The following is a 20496-nucleotide window of genomic DNA, read 5'->3' as shown; positions in this document are numbered from 1 at the left end:
AGGTTTTTATTTCTTATCAAAATTTTGAAATTTGATATTGATAAAAAATTTAAATTGTTATCAAGAATTTTATTTTCCAAATTGATTGTCCTTTTTTATCTTAAAACTTTGATAAGTATGTTTTAAGATTCACCTACTAATAATCTAAATATAGGGAATTTGTCAAAATTTTATTTTTTCTTAAAATTTGAAAATTGTATGTTAAGATAAGATTTCAGATTTTTCTTAATAACCTTTTTTTTTCAAAATTCCTTTGAACATTCAACATTTCTATACATTTTTTTTATTTTTTGCCTGTTCTTCTTAGAATTCTAAATTAACATGATTTTGTTTTTTATCAAAATTTTGAAATCTGATGTTGATAAAAAATATCAAGAACTGCATTTTCCAAATTTCTTGTTCTTGAATTGTGAAAATCCTATACTCCGATAAGGTAACAAATTTTTCTTAAGAATCGATTTTTTCGAAATTTTTTCCTTTTTTTTGTCAATTCTTCTTACAATTCTAAATTAGCATGATTTTGTTTTTTATCAACATTTTAAAATCTGATATTGATAAAAAAAATATCCAAAACTGTATTTTCCAAATTTCTTCTTCTTTTTTTTTCTCTTAAAACCCTGCCACGCTTTAACCTTCACATATTAAGAATTTAAAGGTGGGGAGATTGTAAAGATTTTGTTTTTCAAAATAGGAAAATCCGATAATGTATCAAATTTTTCTTACAAATATTTTTTTTCAAAATTTCATAACTTTTCAAAAAGCCAATGACTTCAAAATTTCAAAAAGTTTTAAATTCATATATTTTTTTTTTATCAAACTAAGAAAATCCTACACCTCTATATGATTTCGGATTTTTCCAAAAGCCGGATTTTTTTCAAAATTGATTCACTTTTTTTCTCAGAATTCCGCCATGTTTTCACAAAAACATCATTTATTAAAAATCCGACCTTTTGGAAATTGCCAAGAATTAAGTTTTTATCAAAATGTGAAAATTCCACGTTTCTTTGCAGTTTCAGATTTTTCCCAAGAAAGACTTCACTGATTAAAAACCGACGATTAGTTGTCTTTTATCAAAATTTTTAAATTCGATATTGATAAAATATTTCAATAGTTATCATTTATCAAGAATTGTATTTTCCAAATTTCTTCGCCCTTGACAATCTAAACATGCGGAAATTGTAAATATTTTGTTTTTTATCAAAATTTAGAAATTCGATATTGATAAAAGAATTCAATACTTATCAAGAATTGTATTTCCAAATTTCTTTCCTTTTTTCTCTTAAAGACTTGACAATTCACCTTTGACAATCTAAAGATGCGTAAATTGTCAAGATTTTGTTTTTTTATCAAAATTTTGCAACTTGATATTGACAAAAAAATTCAATAGTAATCAAGAATTGTATTTTCCAAATTTGCCCCTTATTTTCTCTTAAAGCCTTAACTTGTTTTAATCTTCACCTTTGACAATCTAAAAATAGGAAAATTAGCATGATTTTGTTTTTTGTCAAAATTTAGAAATTCAATATTGATAAAAGACTTCAATACGTATCAAGAATTGTATTTTCCAAATTTCTTTCCATTTTTTCTTAAAGCCTTGATGTCTTCATTCTTGACAATCTAAACATGGGGAAATTGTAAATATTTTGTTTTTTATCAAACTTTTGAAATTTGTTATGGATAAAAGATTTCAGTAGTTATCAAGAATAATTGTATTTTTCAAATTTCTTTTCCTTTTTTTTTCAAGCCTTGAAATATTTCAATCTTCACCTTTGACAGTCTAAAGATACGGAAATTAGCATGATTATGTTTTTTATCAAAATTTAGACATCCAATATTGATACAATATTTCAATACTTATCAATAATTGTATATTCGAAGTTTCTTTACTTTTTTTCTCAAAGCTTTAACACCTTTGACAATCTAAAGATACGGAAATTAGCATGATTTTGTTTTTTATCAAAATTTTGAAATTCGATATTGATAAAAGATTTCAATACTTATCAAGAATTGTATATTCGAAATTTCTTTCCTTTTTCTCTTAAAGTCTTAACATGTTTAAATCTTCACTTTTGACAATCTAAAGATACGGAAATTAGCATATTATATTTTCTATCAAAATTTAGAAATTCGATATTGATAAAAGATTTGAACACTTTTAAGAATTGTACTTTCCAAATTAATTTCCATTTTTTCTCTGAAAGCCTTTTTTAAACTTCATCTTTGACAATCTAAAGAGGCTGAAATTATCAAGACTTTGGTTTCTTATCAACATTTTGAAATTCGGTATTGATAAAAAATTGCAAAACTTTTCAAGAATTGTATTTTCCAAATTTCTATATTATTTTATCTTAAAGTTTTCACATGTTTTAAGCTTCACTTTTGACAATCTAAAAATACGAAAATTGTCAAATTTTTCTTTATATTAAAATATGTATTAACATTCTCCATTTTTTACTGTACATCTTACCCAAGAACTTTTTTTTTTCAAAATTTTGTCTTTTTGTTTGGAACCTTGTCATTTTTCTATAAAAGATTCCCATATTAAAAATTCGATTTCGAATTTAACATGTTTTATTCTTCACTTTTGACGGTCTGAAGATACGGAAATTAGCAATATTTTGTTTTTTATCAAAATTTAGAAATTCGATATTGATAAAAGATTTGAACACTTATCAAGAATTGTACTTTCCAAATTAATTTCCTTTTTTCCTCTGAAAGCCTTTTTTAATCTTCACCTTTGACAATCTAAAGAGGGGGAAATTGTCGAGACTTTGGTTTCTTATCAAAATTTTGAAATTCCATATTGATAAAAAATTGCAAAACTTTTCAAGAATTGTATTTTCCAAATTTCTATCTTATTTTATCTTAAAGCTTTCACATGTTTTAATCTTCACCTTTGACAATCTAAAAATACGAAAAATTGTCAAATTTTTCTTTTTATCAAAATATTAATATTCTCCATTTTTTACTGTACATCTTTCCCAAGAACTTTTTTTTCAAAATTTCGTCTTTTTTTGGAACCTTGTCATATTTCTATAAAAGATTCACATATTAAAAATTCGATTTCGAATTTAACATGTTTTATTCTTCGCCTTTGACAGTCTAAAGATACGGAAATTAGCATTATTTTGCTTTTTATCAAAATTTAGAAATTCGATATTGATAAAAGATTTGAACACTTATCAAGAATTGTATTTTCTAAATTCATTTCCTTTTTTCTCTGAAAGCCTTTTTTTAATCTTCACCTTTGACAATCTAAAGAGGCGGAAATTGTCAAGACTTTGGTTTCTTATCAAAATTTTGAAATTCGATATTGATAAAAAAATTGCAAAATTTTTCAAGAATTGTATTTTCCAAATTTCTATCTTATTTTCTCTTAAAGCTTTCACATGTTTTAATCTTCACCTTTGACAATCTAAAAATACGAAAATTGTCAAATTTTTCTTTTTTCAAAATATTAACATTCTCCATTTTTTACTGTACATCTTTCCCAAGAACTTTTTTTTACAAAATTTCGTCTTTTTTTGGAACCTTGTCAAATTTCTATAAAAGAATCACATATTAAAAATTCAATTTTGAATTTAACATATTTTATTCATCACTTTTGACAGTCTAAAGATACGGAAATTAGCAATGTTTTGTTTTTTATCAAAATTTAGAAATTCGATATTGATAAAAGATTTGAACACTTATCAAGAATTGTATTTTCCAAATTCATTTCCCTTTTTCTCTGAAAGCCTTTTTTTAATCTTCACTTTTAACAATCTAAAGAGACAGAAATTGTCAAGACTTTGGTTTCTTATCAGAATTTTGAAATTCGATATTGATAAAAAATTGCAAAACTTTTCAAGAACTGTATTTTCCAAATTTCTATCTTATTTTCTCTTAAAGCTTTCACATGTTTTAATCTTCACCTTCGACAATCTAAAAATACGAAAATTGTCAAATTTTTCTTTTTATCAAAACATTAACATTCTCCATATTTTACTGTACATCTTTCCCAAGAACTTTTTTTTTCAAAATTTCGTCTTTTTTTGGAACCTTGTCATACTTCTATAAAAGATTCACATATTAAAAATTCGATTTCGAATTTAACATGTTTTATTCTTCACCTTTGACAGTCTAAAGATACGAAAATTAGCAATATTTTGTTTTTTATCAAAATTTAGAAATTCGATATTGATATTTGAACACTTTTCAAGAATTGTACTTTCCAAATTCATTTCCTTTTTTCCTCTGAAAGCCTTTTTTAATCTTCACCTTTGACAATCTAAAGAGGCTGAAATTGTCAAGACTTTGGTTTCTAATCAAAATTTTGAAATTCCATATTGATAAAAAATTGCAAAACTTTTCAAGAATTGTATTTTCCAAATTTCTATCTTATTTTATCTTAAAGCTTTCACATGTTTTAATCTTCATCTTTGACAACCTAAAAATACGAAAATTGTCAAATTTTTCTTTTTATTAAAATATTAACATTTTCCATTTTTTACTGTACATCTTCCCCAAGAACGTTTTTTTTTCAAAATTTCGTCTTTTTCTTTGGAAGCTTGTCATATTTCTAGAAAAGATTCACATATTAAAAATTCGATTTTGAATTTAACATGTTTTATTATTCACCTTTGACAGTCTAAAGATACGGAAATTAGCATATTTTGTTTTTTATCAAAATTTAGAAATTCGATATTGATAAAGGATTTGAACACTTATCAAGAATTGTACTTTCTAGATTCATTACCTTTTTTCTCTGAAAGCCTTTTTTTAATCTTCAACTTTAACAATCTAAAGAGACGGAAATTGTCAAGACTTTGGTTTTTTATCAAAATTTTGAAATTCGATATTGATAAAAAATTGCAAAACTTTTCAAGAACTGTATTTTCCAAATTTCTATCTTATTTTCTCTTAAAGCTTTCACATGTTTTAATCTTCACCTTTGACAATCTAAAAATACGAAAATTGTCAAATTTTTCTTTTTATCAAAACATTAACATTCTCCATATTTTACTGTACATCTTTCCCAAGAACTTTTTTTTTCAAAATTTCGTCTTTTTTTTGGAACCTTGTCATACTTCTATAAAAGATTCACATATTAAAAATTCGATTTCGAATTTAACATGTTTTATTCTTCACCTTTGACAGTCTAAAGATACGGAAATTAGCATATTTTGTTTTTTATCAAAATTTAGAAATTCGATATTCATAAAGGATTTGAACACTTATCAAGAATTGTACTTTCTAGATTCATTACCTTTTTTCTCTGAAAGCCTTTTTTTAATCTTCAACTTTAACAATCTAAAGAGACGGAAATTGTCAAGACTTTGGTTTTTTATCAAAATTTTGAAATTCCATATTGATAAAAAATTGCAAAACTTTTCAAGAACTGTATTTTCCAAATTTCTATCTTATTTTATCTTAAAGCTTTCACGTGTTTTAATCTTCACCTTTGACAATCTAAAAATACGAAAATTGTCAAATTTTTCTTTTTATTAAAATATGTATTAAATTCTTCATTTTTTACTGTACATCTTTCCCAAGAACTTTTTTTTTTCAAAATTTCGTCTTTTTTTGGAACCTTGTCATATTTGTATAAAAGATTCACATATTAAAAATTCAATTTCGAATTTAACATATTTTATTCTTCACTTTTGACAGTCTAAAGATACGGAAATTAGCATTATTTTGTTTTTTATCAAAATTTAGAAATTCGATATTGATAAAAGGTTTGAACACTTATCAAGAATTGTACTTTCCAAATTCATTTCCTTTTTTCTCTGAAGGCTTTTTTTAATCTTCACGTCTGACAATCTATATATATAAAATTGTCGAGATTTTGTTTGTAATCAAAATTTTTAAATTCGATATTGATAAAAGATTTCAGTAGATACTTATCAAGAATTGTATTTTCCAAAACTCTTTAGTTTCTCTCAAAGCTTTAACAAGTTTAAATCTTCACCTTTGGCGATCTAAAAAGACGGAAATTGTCAAGATTTTGCTTTTTATCAAAACATGAACATTGTCCATTTTTTACTATAAATCTTTCTTAACAACAACTGTCTTTCAAAATTTCTCCGCCTTTTTGTTCGAACCTTGTCATGTTTCTATAAAAGATTCACTTATTAAAAACCGACGATTTCGAAATTAACATGATTTGTTTTTTATCAAAATTTTGGAATTCCATATTGATAAAGATTTCAATGGTTATCAAGAATTGTATTCACCAAATTTCTTTCATATTTTCTTTTTAAAGCTTCATGTTTTAATCATTTTTGAGAATCTAAAAACACGTAAATTGCCAACATTTTGTTTTTATCAAAATATGAACATTCTTCATTTGTTTACTGTATATCTTTCCCAAGGACAGTTTTTTTTCAAAATTTCTTCGCCTTCTTTTTCGAACCTTGTTATGTTTCTGCATAAGAGTCATTTAAACCCATATTTTCGAAGTTACCATAATTTTGATTTTTATCAAAATTTTGAAAAATGATATTGATGAAAAATTTAATTAAATTGTTGTCAAGAATTAGATTTTTAATATTTCTTGTCCCTTGTTCTCTTACAACCTTGACCTGTTTTAAGCTTCACCTATTTATTAACAATCTAAAAATAAGGAAATTGCCAAGATTTAGTTTTTTATCAAAATAGGAACTTGTTTTAGAAATTTCTTCGTTTTTTTGTTACAACCTTGTAATGTTTATATAAAACCTACACTTATTAAAAATTGTCATTTTCGAAATTAGCATGATTTTGTTTTTTATCAAAATTTCGAAATCCAACATCAAGAAAATAAATGTTTTCCACTTTTTTGTTATTTTTTTCTCTTCAAACACTGACATGCTTTAAGCTTCGCCTATTGACATTCTAAATATAAGAAATCGTCAAGATTTTGTTTTTTATCAAGATAATAAATTCTACACAACGATGTTTTCAGATTTTCCCTAAGAACGGATTTTTATCAAAATTTCTTTACCTTTTTTTCTTGGGATCTTGCCATGTTGTCACCAAAATATTATTTATTAAATATCCGCCGATTTGAAAATTGCCAAGAATTTATTTTTTACCATACTCGTATATAAACGTTGTTAACAATTTTAAAATTTTGCAAATGATATTTCTATTATTCTTGCGATAAGATTAAATTTATGGCGCTCGACATTATATATGAGGACTTAACACATTATGTCTGCAGTTTGTGATAATTCGCGCTTTTATCACATTCGAACTAGTTGGCAAGCCAACTACCAACCTTCATTTTTCCCTTGATTATCACTTTGTATATATTTATTATTTTTAAAAATCAAAATACGTCCATCCGACTGCGTTTAATCGCATCCATAGACAGACCCAGAGATAGCACATAATCGAGACATTCCGATTCGCCCCCGCCGCATAGCAGCCATCCGCGGCCCGCCAATAATCCCACAAATCTGTTCCAGGGTCCAGGGTAAACCAGAATAGACTGTTAGAATTCCGTGTAAGTCCGGAATCCGGACAAGCGGGTCAGGAATTCCGAGTCAGGACGGCCACGTTATGGCTGAAAGCTGACATCCGACGTCGCCGACCAATGCAGTGCAGATCCACGGAAATTTACGTCTTCAAAATCATATCTCGTCTACCAGAAACAATTACGCTCAGCGAACAGGTAAGCGACCCAAATCCGTTCCCATTTAGCGGAATTCCAACACGACTGAACCGCCGCGCCGTGACCTTAATGGTGATTCGCTCTTCGCCAACTTGGCAGACTACATCACACTCGTCCCGTGTATCCATCATAAAATCTCTATTTACTCTTGGAATCGCTTCAAGCTCGCAACGAAACCGTTTTATCTAGTGCAGGTCAGGGTGAAACAGTTGGCGTTTCGAACGAAAGAGCTCATTTGTTGAAATCGTTTATCAATTGTTACGGCGAGAGCGAGGTTCTCGTTATGCTTTAAAATTGTTACTTTGATTTTCTGCAGAGTGGTGATAGTAAGTAGTGCTGCAGTGGCGCATTTTCTTTTCAATTTAGGTCAATGGTTTTCCAATCAAGGGCGCTAAGCAAGTGGAGGTTAAGCAGATGTTCCAGTTCGGAGAGCGTCGAGTTTCAGGGAAAAACAGTCGCGTCGAGAGAAAATATCATTTTTAGTGTTTTAAGTTTGGTATAGTTGGATGTCGCTTCGTTTATCCATTGTTACCTAGTCGTTGATGTACGACAAGAAAAGCAGCGGACCCAGGACGGATCCTGAAGTTAACTGTATAAAGTTTATTGTCATTAAAAAATTTTTAATTATTTATTGATTTCGGATATAGTAAATAAAATTTTAATGCTTCACAATTTCCAAATATCAATATTACAGTTTTTTCAAATAAAACACCCTGTATTTTATCTTACTCCGTTTTTTACTTTCTCTTTTTCAATATTTCGATGGGTTCCTTGAAAAAATTAAAAATCTCAAGAACTATCAACTGTAAACATAGAAAATAATACGGAACACCCTGTATTTTTTGATTAAAAATTGAGTTCTAAAATGCAGAGTGTTTACTTTTTCAAATAGAAATTTGTTGGTGTTTTCTACATTTAAAGTTGAGTTAAACAAAAATACTGTTCACATTGAAGCCACTTAAAAGTTTTTTTTAATGGAATACCCTATATATTTTTACTTGTGTCATTGTATTTAGGTTCTTTATGAAAAAAGAAAAACCGATGTTAGATGCAATCAACAGTTTTCAAGAAGTTTGTCTTTATGGGAAGAAAGTTCGTTTAAAAATGCATAGTTCCGCCATTTTTAAAGATGGATATTTCTCTATACAGGGTGATTCAATTCACAAGTTGTCAGTTTTCTCGTGTTCTTCAAATGGGGCACCTGTATACTTTATAACATTTACAAATTTGTCTCTAAATAAGCTTTTTTGGTACCGAATTTTTTGGGGTTTTTCTTAAAATTTTTTTAACAATTATTGTTGTCAAGGAAAAGCAAATAAAAAAATAATTTGCATATTTAATGTTAATTCAAAAATATATATATATATATATATATATATAGGTGAGTCATTAAAAAATTGAAGAATTGAAAATTTGAAAAATCGCGGAATCTAGAAATGGAGACATCGAAAAATCGGGAAATCAAAAAATGGGAAAATTGAGAAGTCGAAAAATAGAATGAAAAAATTTGAAAAATGGAAAAATTGAAGAATCAAAAAATTGAAAAATAAAAAAAAATTAAAAATCGAAAATTTGAAAAATCGAGAAATTGAAAAATTGAGGAACTGAACACCCGAAAAAAATCCCAAAATTGAAATATCCAAAAAATCGAAAAGTAAAAATCGAAAAACAGCAATATTAAAAAAATTAAAAATCCAAAAATCGAACCATCACAAAATAGTAAAAACGAAAAATGTAAATCTTCGAACAATTGAAAAATCGATAAACTGACAAATCAGAAAATCAATAAATTAAAAAAATCAATAAAACGGGAAATGCAAAAATCTAAAAATCGAAAAACCGAAAATTGAAAAATCAAATCATTGAAAAATTGAAACAAAAAATCGAAACGTGAAAAGATAGAGAAGTCCCGAAATGGAAACAGCCCAAACGAAAAATTAAAAACTGAAAAATTTAAAATAAAAAAAAATCCATAAATAGAACAATTCAAAAATTGATAATTGATTTTTTTTCTCTTTATCTTTTTTTTGAATAATCAAAAAGTCGAAAAATTGATAAATTGAAATATACTAAAATCGAAAAGGTAAAAAATCAAGAAACTGAAAAATCGAAATAAAAAATCGAAAAATCGAAAAATCGCCAAATCTAGAAATTAAAACATCGAAAGTCGAGAATTAAAAAAATGGGAGAATCAAAAAATCGAAAAGTCGAGAAATCCAAATAACGACAATTTGAAAAATCGACAAATCGAAAACGAAGAAACGCAAAATCGAAAAATTGAAGAATCAAAAAATTCAAAAATTGTACTAAAATATCGGAAAATCGAGAAGTCGAAAAATTAATAAAAAATGAGAAATCGAAAATTTGAAAAATCAAGAAATCGAAAAATTAAAAAATCGAGGAATTAAACAATCGAAAAATAGAAGAATCCAAAAATCTAAATATCGAATAAATTGAGAAATCGATAGTTGAAAACGGTAAAAATCGGAACATCGAAAAATCGAAAAACTGAAATATGCATTAAAAAATTTAAAAATCGGAAAATCGAAACATCAAAAAATCGGAAAATCCAAAAACGTAAAATTTAAGAAATCGAAAAATCCAAAGTTTAAAAAGTCTCGATAAAAAAAATGAAAATTTGAAGAATTGAATAATTGAAAAATAAATAAATTGAAAAAACTTAAATATGGAAAAATTGAAAAATGCGAAAATCGAAAAATTGGAAAATCCAAAAATCCAAAAATCTAAAAATCGAAAAACCGAAAATTGAAAAATTGAAACATCAAAAAATCGAAACATGTAAAGATAGAGAAGTCGCGAAATGGAAATAGCCCAAACGAAAAATTAAAAACTGAAAAATTTTAAATAAAATCTATAAACTGAAAAACTCAAAAATTGAAAAGTCGGGAAATTGAACAATCGAAAAATGAAAATTAACTGAATAATCGAAAATCGAAAAATCGAAAAAACTAAAACTTAAAAAAACCAAAATATTAAATGGGCGAAAAATTGAAAAATCGAGAAATTGAAACATCAAAATAAAAAATTTAAAAATATAAGTATCAAAAAATCGCGAAATCTAGAAATCGAAACATCGAAAATTCGGGAAATCAAAAAATGGGAGAATCAAAAAATCGAAAAGTCGAAAAATCGAGAAATTGAAGAGTCGAGAAATCGATTCATCGAGATAACGAAAATTTGAAAGATCGATAAATAGAAAACTGAGAACCGCCAAACATGGAAAATTTGAAAAAAGCAAAAATAAAAAAATCGAAAAATTAAAGAATCAAAAAATTGAAAATTCGCAATACTAAAATATAGGAAATCGAGATATCGAAAAATTAAAAAAAAAGAGAAATCGAAAATTGAAAAATCAAGAAATCGAAAAATTGAAAAATCGAGGAATTGAACAATCAAAAAATTGAAGAATCCAAAAACCTAAATATCGAAAAAATTGAGAAATCGATAGTTGAAGAAGCTAAAACCGGAACATCGAAAAATCGAAAAACTATAATATTAAAAAATTTAAAAATGGGAAAATCGAAACATTTGAACACTTGAATAAGTGAAAAACAAATAAACTGAAAAAACTTAAATGTCGGAAAATCCAAAAATCAAAAAACCGAAAATTGAGAAACCGAGAAATCGAAAAATTGAAAAATTGAAACATCAAAAAATCGAAACATGAAAAGATAGAAAAGTCGCGAAATGAAAATTTAAAGTAAAAAAATCTATAAATTGAAAAATTCAAAAATTGAAATTGAACAATCGAAAAATGAAATTTAACTGAATAATCGAAAATCAAGAAACCGAAAAAACTAAATATTTAAAAAATCCAAAAAATGATAATGGCGAAAATTTGAAAAATCGAGAAATTGAAACATCAAAAAGTCGAAAAATTGATGAATTGAAAAATCCTAAAATCCAAAAAGTAAAAAATCAAGAAATTGAAACATCGAAATTTGAAAAACCGAGAAATCGAAAAATTGAAAAATTGAAACATCAAAAAATCGAAACATGAAAAGATAGAAAAGCCGCGAAATGAAAATTTAAAGTAAAAAAATCTATAAATTGAAAAATTCAAAAATTGAAATTGAACAATCGAAAAATGAGAATTAACTGTATAATCGAAAATCAAGAAATCGAAAAAACTAAAAATTTAAAAAATCCAAAAAATTATAATGGCGAAAATTTGAAAAATCGAGAAATTGAAACAGTAAAAAGTTGAAAAATTGATGAATTGAAAAATCCTAAAATCCAAAAAGTAAAAAATCAAGAAATTGAAACATCGAAATAAAAAATCGAAAAATTTAAGAATAAAAAAATCGCGAAATCTAGACATCGAAACATCGAAAATTCGAGAAATCAAAAAATGGGAGAATCAAAAAATCGAAAAGTCGAAAAATCGAGAAATCGAAGCATCGAAAAATCGATTAATCCAGATAACGAAAATTTGAAAAATCGAGAAATTGAAAGCTCAAAATAAAAAATAAAAAAATTTAAGAATTGAAAAATCGAGAAATCTAGAAATCGAAATTTCGAAAAGTCGAGAAATCAAAAAATGGGAAAATCAAAAAGTCGAAAATTCGAGAAATCGAAGAGTGGAAAAATCGATTAATCGAGATAACGAAAATTTGAAACATCGAGAAATGGAAAACTGAGAACCGCCAAACATTGAAAATTTGAAAAAAGCAAAAATAAAAAAAATCGAAAAATTGAAGAATCAAAAAATTAAAAAATCGCAATAGTAAAATATTGGAAAATCGAGAAATCCAAAAAAATGAGAAATGGAAAATTTGAAAAATCGAGAAATTGAAAACTCAAAATAAAAAATAGAAAAATTTGAGAATTGAAAAATCGAGAAATCTCGAAATCGAAACATCGAAAAGTCGAGAAATCAAAAAATGGGAGAATCACAAAATCTAAGAATTAAAAAATCTAGAAATCTAGAAAACTGAGACGCACCAAACATTGAAAATTTGAAAAAGGCAAAATTAAAAAATCTAAAAATTGCATAATCAAAAAATTGATCTATGTATCGGAAAAATTGAGAAATCGATAGTAGAAAACTGGGAAAATAGAAATATCGGAAAACTTGCAGTATTAAAAAAATTAAAAATTGGAAAATTGAAATATCAAAAAATCGTAAAATCTAAAAATGTAAAATTTAAGATATCGAAATATTAAAAAATCAAGAAACTGAAACATCAGAAAATCGATAAAATCAAAAAAACGAGAAATTGAGAAATCTAAAAATCTAAAATTTATAGTCTCAATTGAAAAATTGAATAATTGGAAAATAGATAAATTGAAAAATTCCAAAACTGAAACGTCGAAAAATTGGGAAATCCGAAAATCTAAAAATCGAAAAACCGAAGACTGAAATACTGAAAAATCTAAAAACTGAAAAATCGAATAATTCAAACATCAAAAAATCGAAACATGAAAAGGCAGAGAAGTCGCAGAATCGAAATAGCCCAAACGAAAAATTAAAAACTGAAAAATTTTAAATAAAAAAAAATCTACAATCGAAAAATTCAAAAACCCAAAAATCGGAAAATTGAACAATCGAAAAATCGAAACATAGAAATCTCGACAAATCAAGAAATCGAAAAATCGAATCACTGAAAAATTTAAAACTGGGAAACCGAAAAGACTAAATATCGAGAAATTTAAAAATTCGAAAAATGAAAAACTGAAAAATCGAAATATTTAAAATTTAAAAAATCGGGAAATTGAAAAATCGATCTAAAAAATCGAAAATTTTAACAATCGAATTATTCAAAAATCACAAAACTAAAAATCGAAAAATTGATAAACCGATGAATCGAAGAATCGAAAAACTGAAGAACTGAAGAATGCCAAAGATCAGGAGATCGGAATGTCAAAAAGCTGAAAATTTTTTAAGATCGAAAAATCGAAAAATTTAAAAATCGTTAAACGGAAATATTGGAAAATTGAGAAATCAAAAAATAAAAAATCGAGAAATCCAAAATTAAAAAAAAGTGAAGTCGAAGAATTGAAAAACTAAAAAATTCTAAAATTCAAGAATCGAAAAATGAAAAGACGAGAAATTGAAAATCGAAATTCGCAATACTAAAACAAAGGGAATTCGAAAAATAAAAAAAAATGAGAAATCGAAAACTTGAAAAATCGAGAAATTGAAAACTCAAAATAAAAAATTTAAGAATTGAAAAATCGAGAAATCTAGAAATCGAAACATCGAAAAGTCGAGAAATCAAAAAATGGGAGAATAAAAAAATCGAAAAGTTGAAAAATCTAGAAATCGAAAACTGAGAAACGCCAACATTGAAAATTTGAAAAAGACAAAATTAAAAAAATATCGGAAAATCGAGAAATCGAAAAAAAAATGAGAAAACGAAAATTTGAAAAATTGGTAAAATGAAAAATTTAAAAATCGAGGTACTAATAACCCAAAAAATGAAGACTCCAAAAATCTAAAAATCCAAAAATTGAAAACTGTAAAAATCGAAAAATCGGAAAACTTGAAGTTTTAAAAAATTTAAAAATTGGAAAATCTAAATATCAAAAAATCGTAAAATCTAAAAACGTAAAATTTAATATATCGAAATGTTAAAAAAAAAACAATTAACTGAAACATCAAAAAATCGATAAACTCAAAAAACGAGAAATTGAGAAATCAAAAAATTTAAAATTTATAAAGTCTCAATTGAAAAATTGAAAAATTGAAGAATCGAATAATTGGAAAATTCCAAAACTGAAATGTCGAAAAACTGAAAAATCGAAACATAGAAAAATTGGAAAATCTAAAAATCTAAAAATCGGAAAACCGAAAATTGAAAAACCCAGAAATCGAAAAATTGAAGAATCGAATAATTGAAAAATTGAAACATCAAAAAATCGACACATGAAAAAATAGAGAAGTCTCGAAATGGAAATAGACCAAACGAAAAATTAAAAATTGAAAAATTTTAAATTAAAAAATCTATAAATCGAAAAATTCAAAAATTGAACAATCGAAAAATGAAAATTAACTGAATAATCGAAAATCGAGAAATCAAAAAATCTAAAATTTAAAAAATCCAAAAAATGAAAATCGTGAAATCTAGAAATCGGAACATCGAAAGGTCGAGAAATTGAAAAGTCAAAAAATCGATTACGAAAATTTGAAAAATCGGCAAATCGAAAACTGTGAACCGCCAAACATTGAAAATTTGAATAAGACAAAAATAAAAAAAATCGAAAAATTGAAGAATCGTTATACTAAAATATCGGAACATTGAGAAATCGAAAAAGATGAGAATTCGAAAATTTGAAAAATCGAGAAATTGAAAAATCAAAATAAAAAATCGAAAAATTTCAGAATCAAAAACTGGAAAAATCGCAATACTAAAATATCGGAAAATCGAGAAATCGAAAAAAAAATGAGAATTGAGAAATTGAAAAATTTGAAAAATCGAGAAACTGAACAATCCCAAAATTGAAACATCGAAACAATTGAGAAATCGATAGTTGAAAACTCTAAAAATCGAAAAATCGAAAAATTTGAAATATTAAAAATTTTAAAAATTGGAAAATCGAAATATCAAAAAATCGTAAAACCTAAAAATGTAAAATTTAAGATATCGAAATATTAAAAAATCAATAAACTGAAAAATCAAAAAAACGAGAAATCCAGAAATCTAAAATTTATAGTCTCAATTGGAAAAAAAAAGATTCCAAAACTGGAATGTCGAAAAATTGAAAAACACTAAAAATTTAAAACCAAGAAGTCGAAAAATCAAAATATCAAGAAATCGAAACATCAAAAAAATTGAAAAATCAAAAATCTAAAAATTCGAAAAATGAAAATTAAGTGAAAAATCAAAAATCGAGAAATCGAAAAATCTAAAATTTAAAAAAATCAAAAAAATTAAAATGGCGAAAAAAGTCGAGAAATCGAAACATCAAAAATTCGAACAATTGATGAATTGAAAAATCCTAAAATCGAAAAGGTAAAAAATCAAGAAACTGAAAAATTGAAATGTCAAAAAATCACAGTACTAAAAAATCGAAAAATTGATAAACCAATGAATCGAAAAATCGAAAAACTGAAAAATTGAAGAATGACAAAAAGGAAAGATCAGGAAATCGGAATGTCGAAAAACTGAAAATTTTAAAGACCGAAAAATCTAAAAAATCGTGAAAAGGAAATATTGGAATAATTAAGTAATCAAAAAATAAAAAAACGAGAAATCGAAAAATTTTAAATTTACAAATACTCAATTGAAGAATTGAATAATTGAAAAATAGATAAATTGAAAAATTCCAAAACTGTTTGTCGAAAAAGTGAGAAATCGGAACAACGAAAAATTGGAAAATTCAAAAATCTAAAAATCGAAAACCCGAAAATTGAAAAACCGAGAAATTGAAAAATTGAAAAATCGAATAATTGCATCGAAATATGAAAAGATAGAGAAGTTGCGAAATGGAAATATGTAGCCCAAATGAAAAATTAAAAACTCAAAAATTTAAAATAAAAAAATCTATAAATCGAAAAATTGGCAATCGAAAAATTGAAACACCAAAAAATTTAAAACGAAAAGTCGAAAAATCGAAATTTCGAGAAATCAAAACATCAAAAAAATTGAAAAGTCTAAAAATATTGGTATAAAGAAAATTAACTAAAAAATCGAAAAATCAAAAATTCTAAAAACCCAAAAAATTAAAGACCTGAAAAATTGAAAAATCGAGAACTCGAAACATCAAAAAGTCGAAAAATTGAAAAATCCTAACACCGAAAAGGCAAAAAATCGAGAAATTGAAAAATCGAAACAAAAAATCAAAAAAAATTAAGAATCGAAACGTTAAAAAATCACAAAACTAGAAAAACCAAACATTGATAAACCAATGAATCGAAAAATTGAAAAACTAAATCTTAGAAAATTGAGAAATCAAAAAATAAAAAATCGAGAAATCGAAAATTAAAAAAAACTTAAAATCGAAGAATGGGAGAACTAAAAACTCCTAAAATTGAAGTATTGAAAAATGAAAAGAGGAGAAATTGAAAGTCGAGAATTTTTTGTGAAAAAAAGTTCATATTTAAAAATTCACGGTTCCGCAATTTTTAAAGATGGAGGCTTCGAATTTTGCACCAAACTTTTTAGCCGTCTTAATAATAATAATAATAAATTTTATTGACTAACAGAACAAAGTTCCAAAATAGACAATAGTTTTAAAAAAACAAAATATGAAATAAGATGTCCTTATAACTACAAACGTCTTAAATAATTGTTAAACATATGTTGCGAGCAACTGAAGATATCTATATCTACTAAGTTATTAACCGCCAATCCTATTCTATTTACTACAGAAGTGTTGTAACCTAGATTTGTTCTTTTAATCGAACAAAAGATTGTGTCCTGGTTCCTAGTATGTACCAAAGGTACTCTAAAATTAAATAAGGATAAGAATTCGGCACTATCAATTTGATTATTGAACAGTTTATATGCAAACTTAAGCTCAAATTTTAACTTACGTTGTGTAAGAGTCTCTAGTTCTGTTATAGCAAGTCTTTGATTATAATTATAATTTGATTTATTGAGACCCATTTTAAACATTAAATAATTACAGAACTTTCTTTGTACCCTTTCGAGGCGAGTTTCGTGAATTGCATATGAAGGAAACCATATAAGAATGCCATATTCTAAAATTGGTCTAACCATGCCTCAACAACCGTCTAAAAAACTGAAGGTTTACACTTATTTATACAGGGTGATTCAATTTACAAATTGTCAGTTTTCTCATGATCAATCAAATGAGACACCCTGTATTTTATAACATTTTGTTGAGGTTTTTTTCTTAAGATTTTTTTACAATTACTAATTGTTAAAAATAGAAAAAAAATTAAAGGTCAAAGTTGAACGGTTCTTGAAGGCTATAGACCCAAATTATTGTTCAACTGTACAGAGTGTTTTTGATTTTTAATGCGACGTTGCCACATTATTGCTTTTTTTTATTTTTTATCAGGGAAAGGCTTCTTAAAAAAAAAATGGCTATAGGGGGTTATTTTCGAAATCCATATTACAATATTTTGTTGTGGGATAAATGAAGGTAAGGGATAAATTCGGTCTTAGTGTACAGGGTGTTATATTTAAAAAGATTTGTTTTTTTGTTATAAACAATATTCTTCTCCTCTTAACGTAGATGTAGTTTGACCCAGGACGACAGGTAAAAACAAAGTCAAGGGTACCAGTTGCGTCTTGAATTTTCCTGAATATAATTTTAACCTTAGACCCCTGGAGTCCGCCAGATCCCGTTCGAGCGCCCCCACTCACTCTCCTCTTTGCAGGACTTCGACCGTGCGACGTCGGACCCCGTCTCCCTCAGCCTGCAGGAGTCCAAGAGCGGTTGGCAGAAGCTCGACCTCACCGAGACCGTGCAGCAGTGGCTGTCCGAGTCCAGCAAGGACAAGCTCCAGCTCTTCGTCGACTGCAGCTGCTGCAGCAACTGGCACGTCCACCTCTTCAACACCGAGGTGGACAAGAAGAGCAACCCCAACCGGCCCTTCCTCGTCATCCACACCGACCCCAGCACGGCGAAGCGCGTGCGGCGGCGGGCGCTCGACTGCTCCGAGGACTCGGGCAACCAGTGCTGCAAGCAGCGCTTCTACGTCAGCTTCAAGCAGCTGGGCTGGGACGACTGGGTGATCGCCCCGCAGGGCTACCACGCCAACTACTGCCGGGGCGACTGCGGCCTCCACAGGACGCCCGACACCTACGTCACCTACCACACCCACGTGATCGAGGAGGTCCGAAAGACTCACCACCTGAGCGGGATGCAGCCTTGCTGTGCGCCCCTCAAGTTCTCTAGTATGAGTTTAATCTATTACGGGCCTGATTTGACTATTATCAAACGGGACCTGCCGAAGATGGTGGTCGACGAGTGCGGTTGTCCATGAACTTGTAGTTTAACGTTCATCCAGACTTGTGAAATGTTGTTCAGTTGTTTTCTCGTGTTACCACTCTATTCAATTCATACTTTATTCTATTATGATTGTAGAGAACGAGGTTCTAAGGTAGGTACGAAATTTCGGACTGAGCATGTGCCCAATATTTTACTAAACGAAAGACTTTCTTAACAAATATCTCATTCAAGGGTGGGGGCTGCCGGCCTACCGATGCTTCGCAGATTTTTTTCGTAGGCTTCGTCGTCTCTTTTTTTATTTTTTTTTTGATTTTTTGTTGCAGACGCGTCTCCAATTCGGGCTCCTGGTCGAGCGATTTTCGCCTCTATTGTTCAGGCGAAAATCGCTCTTCTTACTTAGTGGCCAACTCGAATCCAAAATTTTCTTGCGCCGCTCCCTGTTATGTCTTAAGTGCCTTGTGTAGGTAAAGTGTAGCCGCTTCCGCCCCCAGACCGGCACGTCCCCGCCGCCATTGTTAGTAGGAAATTAGTGAATATGTTTACTTAAGCGCATCGTTGGTTGCCTAAATCCAGCATTCAGGCAACCAAAGATACACCGGCGTAATCTAGCTGACTAACTCAATTCGTGATTGACCTTGTAAAAACTATATCACAGCTGAGCCTTGTAAATGATCGCGAAGAGGGCTTAATTATGGTTTATGTGATTGTACTTAATGTTTGTGATTTTTTTACCATTGTAACCTGTGATTTTTTGCGTTTTTTATTTATTTACGTTGTGGGATTTAAATTATGATTCACTGCCGCCTCCTTTCGAATGTAAATTGTAAGCATTGAATGACAATAAGATACTAAAACTACTCATTAATATAGCAAAGTCGACTTACGCAGTATAACTCTCATTGTAAAGTATATAAATGCTAGTCCACTTATAATACTCATAGGCACTATGGTTGGTCCCGGCGGCGGACCGAGCCGCAGCGGTCGGTTCCGTCCGCCGGCGGGCCCCGGCTTCACTTGGAAACACGGAGCCAGCCAGGCCGCCGCTTCAAATCTTCCACCAGAATTGGGCGTTCTTCCATTAGATTAGAGCGGCTTCGGTCACGGGCAGCTGTCCCAGGTCGACACATATCATTGTAGTGTGTTCTGGCATATTTTGGTCTGACCTGGAGAGCGGGCAGCGGGCGGCGTGGCTGGCCCCCCTGCACTATATCTACGCAAATATACCCAAATTTTGCCTTACTATAAACAAAACGTTATAAATACCTATTCTAATCAGGAAATAGTTGGGGCGCGGCTGGGGCGCCGACGGCGGCCCGGCCGCACACCGACGTGTTTCGGTATTTTACGACCAGGATATTTTACGATGATCGTGGAAATTTACTGTATGGTCGTTGATATGAATAAATTAGCTTTTGCAACCTACATAATAATTTGATAATAATTAGCTCATTTAGTGATAGACAAACAACGCAATTTTATTAAAAAGAAAAATCGACAAATGTTCCTGAATTTAAAATGTAATTACTCGAATAAAAAAATTTGAAAAATTGGAGTTTCATCGCTTACCCAATGTTCCTATCGATCTTCAGAGTTGGCAGGTAAGTGGGCATTTTTCTTAATAAAACACGAATTTACACTTTGCTAATCACTTTCTCGTATTAACTTGCTCGTCGAAAACAATTTCCAAATACTGAAGAAAAAAAATGGGAAAACACGTAGATTAATTTTAGAAAAAAAAAAACAAAAAATCGGATTCTAGTCAAAGTAAAAAGCATAAATTACTAGATTTCAAGTCTATACCCTGTTCAAATCTGTCTCAGTAAAAAGTATAAAGTAAAAACCGGCGGCGTAAATAAAATGGCCTCTCAGCAACAATACGCTTTAGCTTCAAGTGTTTGATTATACATCGGAAGAATGTCACGTTGAAATTTGTTTAATTTGACTGAGGACTAAAATTATTAATTAAGCCA

At 28.3% G+C, this 20496-nt stretch overlaps 1 protein-coding gene across 1 annotated transcript in view; it reads left to right on the top strand.

The window, feature by feature from the left end:
• The window catches only part of LOC135136799 (inhibin beta chain), a 129209-nt gene extending 109180 nt beyond the window's left edge, over window positions 1–20029 (top strand). The window contains exons 2-3 of the mRNA XM_064066216.1: window positions 7434–7639; window positions 17952–20029. Of these exons, the coding sequence (XP_063922286.1) occupies window positions 7434–7639; window positions 17952–18560 (815 nt within the window). The 3' untranslated portion in view covers window positions 18561–20029. The remainder of the gene's footprint in view (window positions 1–7433; window positions 7640–17951) is intronic.
• The last annotated feature ends 467 nt before the right edge of the window (window positions 20030–20496 follow it).

This window comes from Zophobas morio, unplaced genomic scaffold, assembly GCF_036711695.1.
Source record: "Zophobas morio isolate AGI-343-1 ecotype UQ-CSIRO unplaced genomic scaffold, CSIRO_AGI_Zmor_V1 ptg000027l, whole genome shotgun sequence".
In the NCBI taxonomy this organism is placed as follows: domain Eukaryota; kingdom Metazoa; phylum Arthropoda; class Insecta; order Coleoptera; family Tenebrionidae; genus Zophobas; species Zophobas morio.
This window is presented reverse-complemented; position numbering and strand designations above follow the sequence as displayed.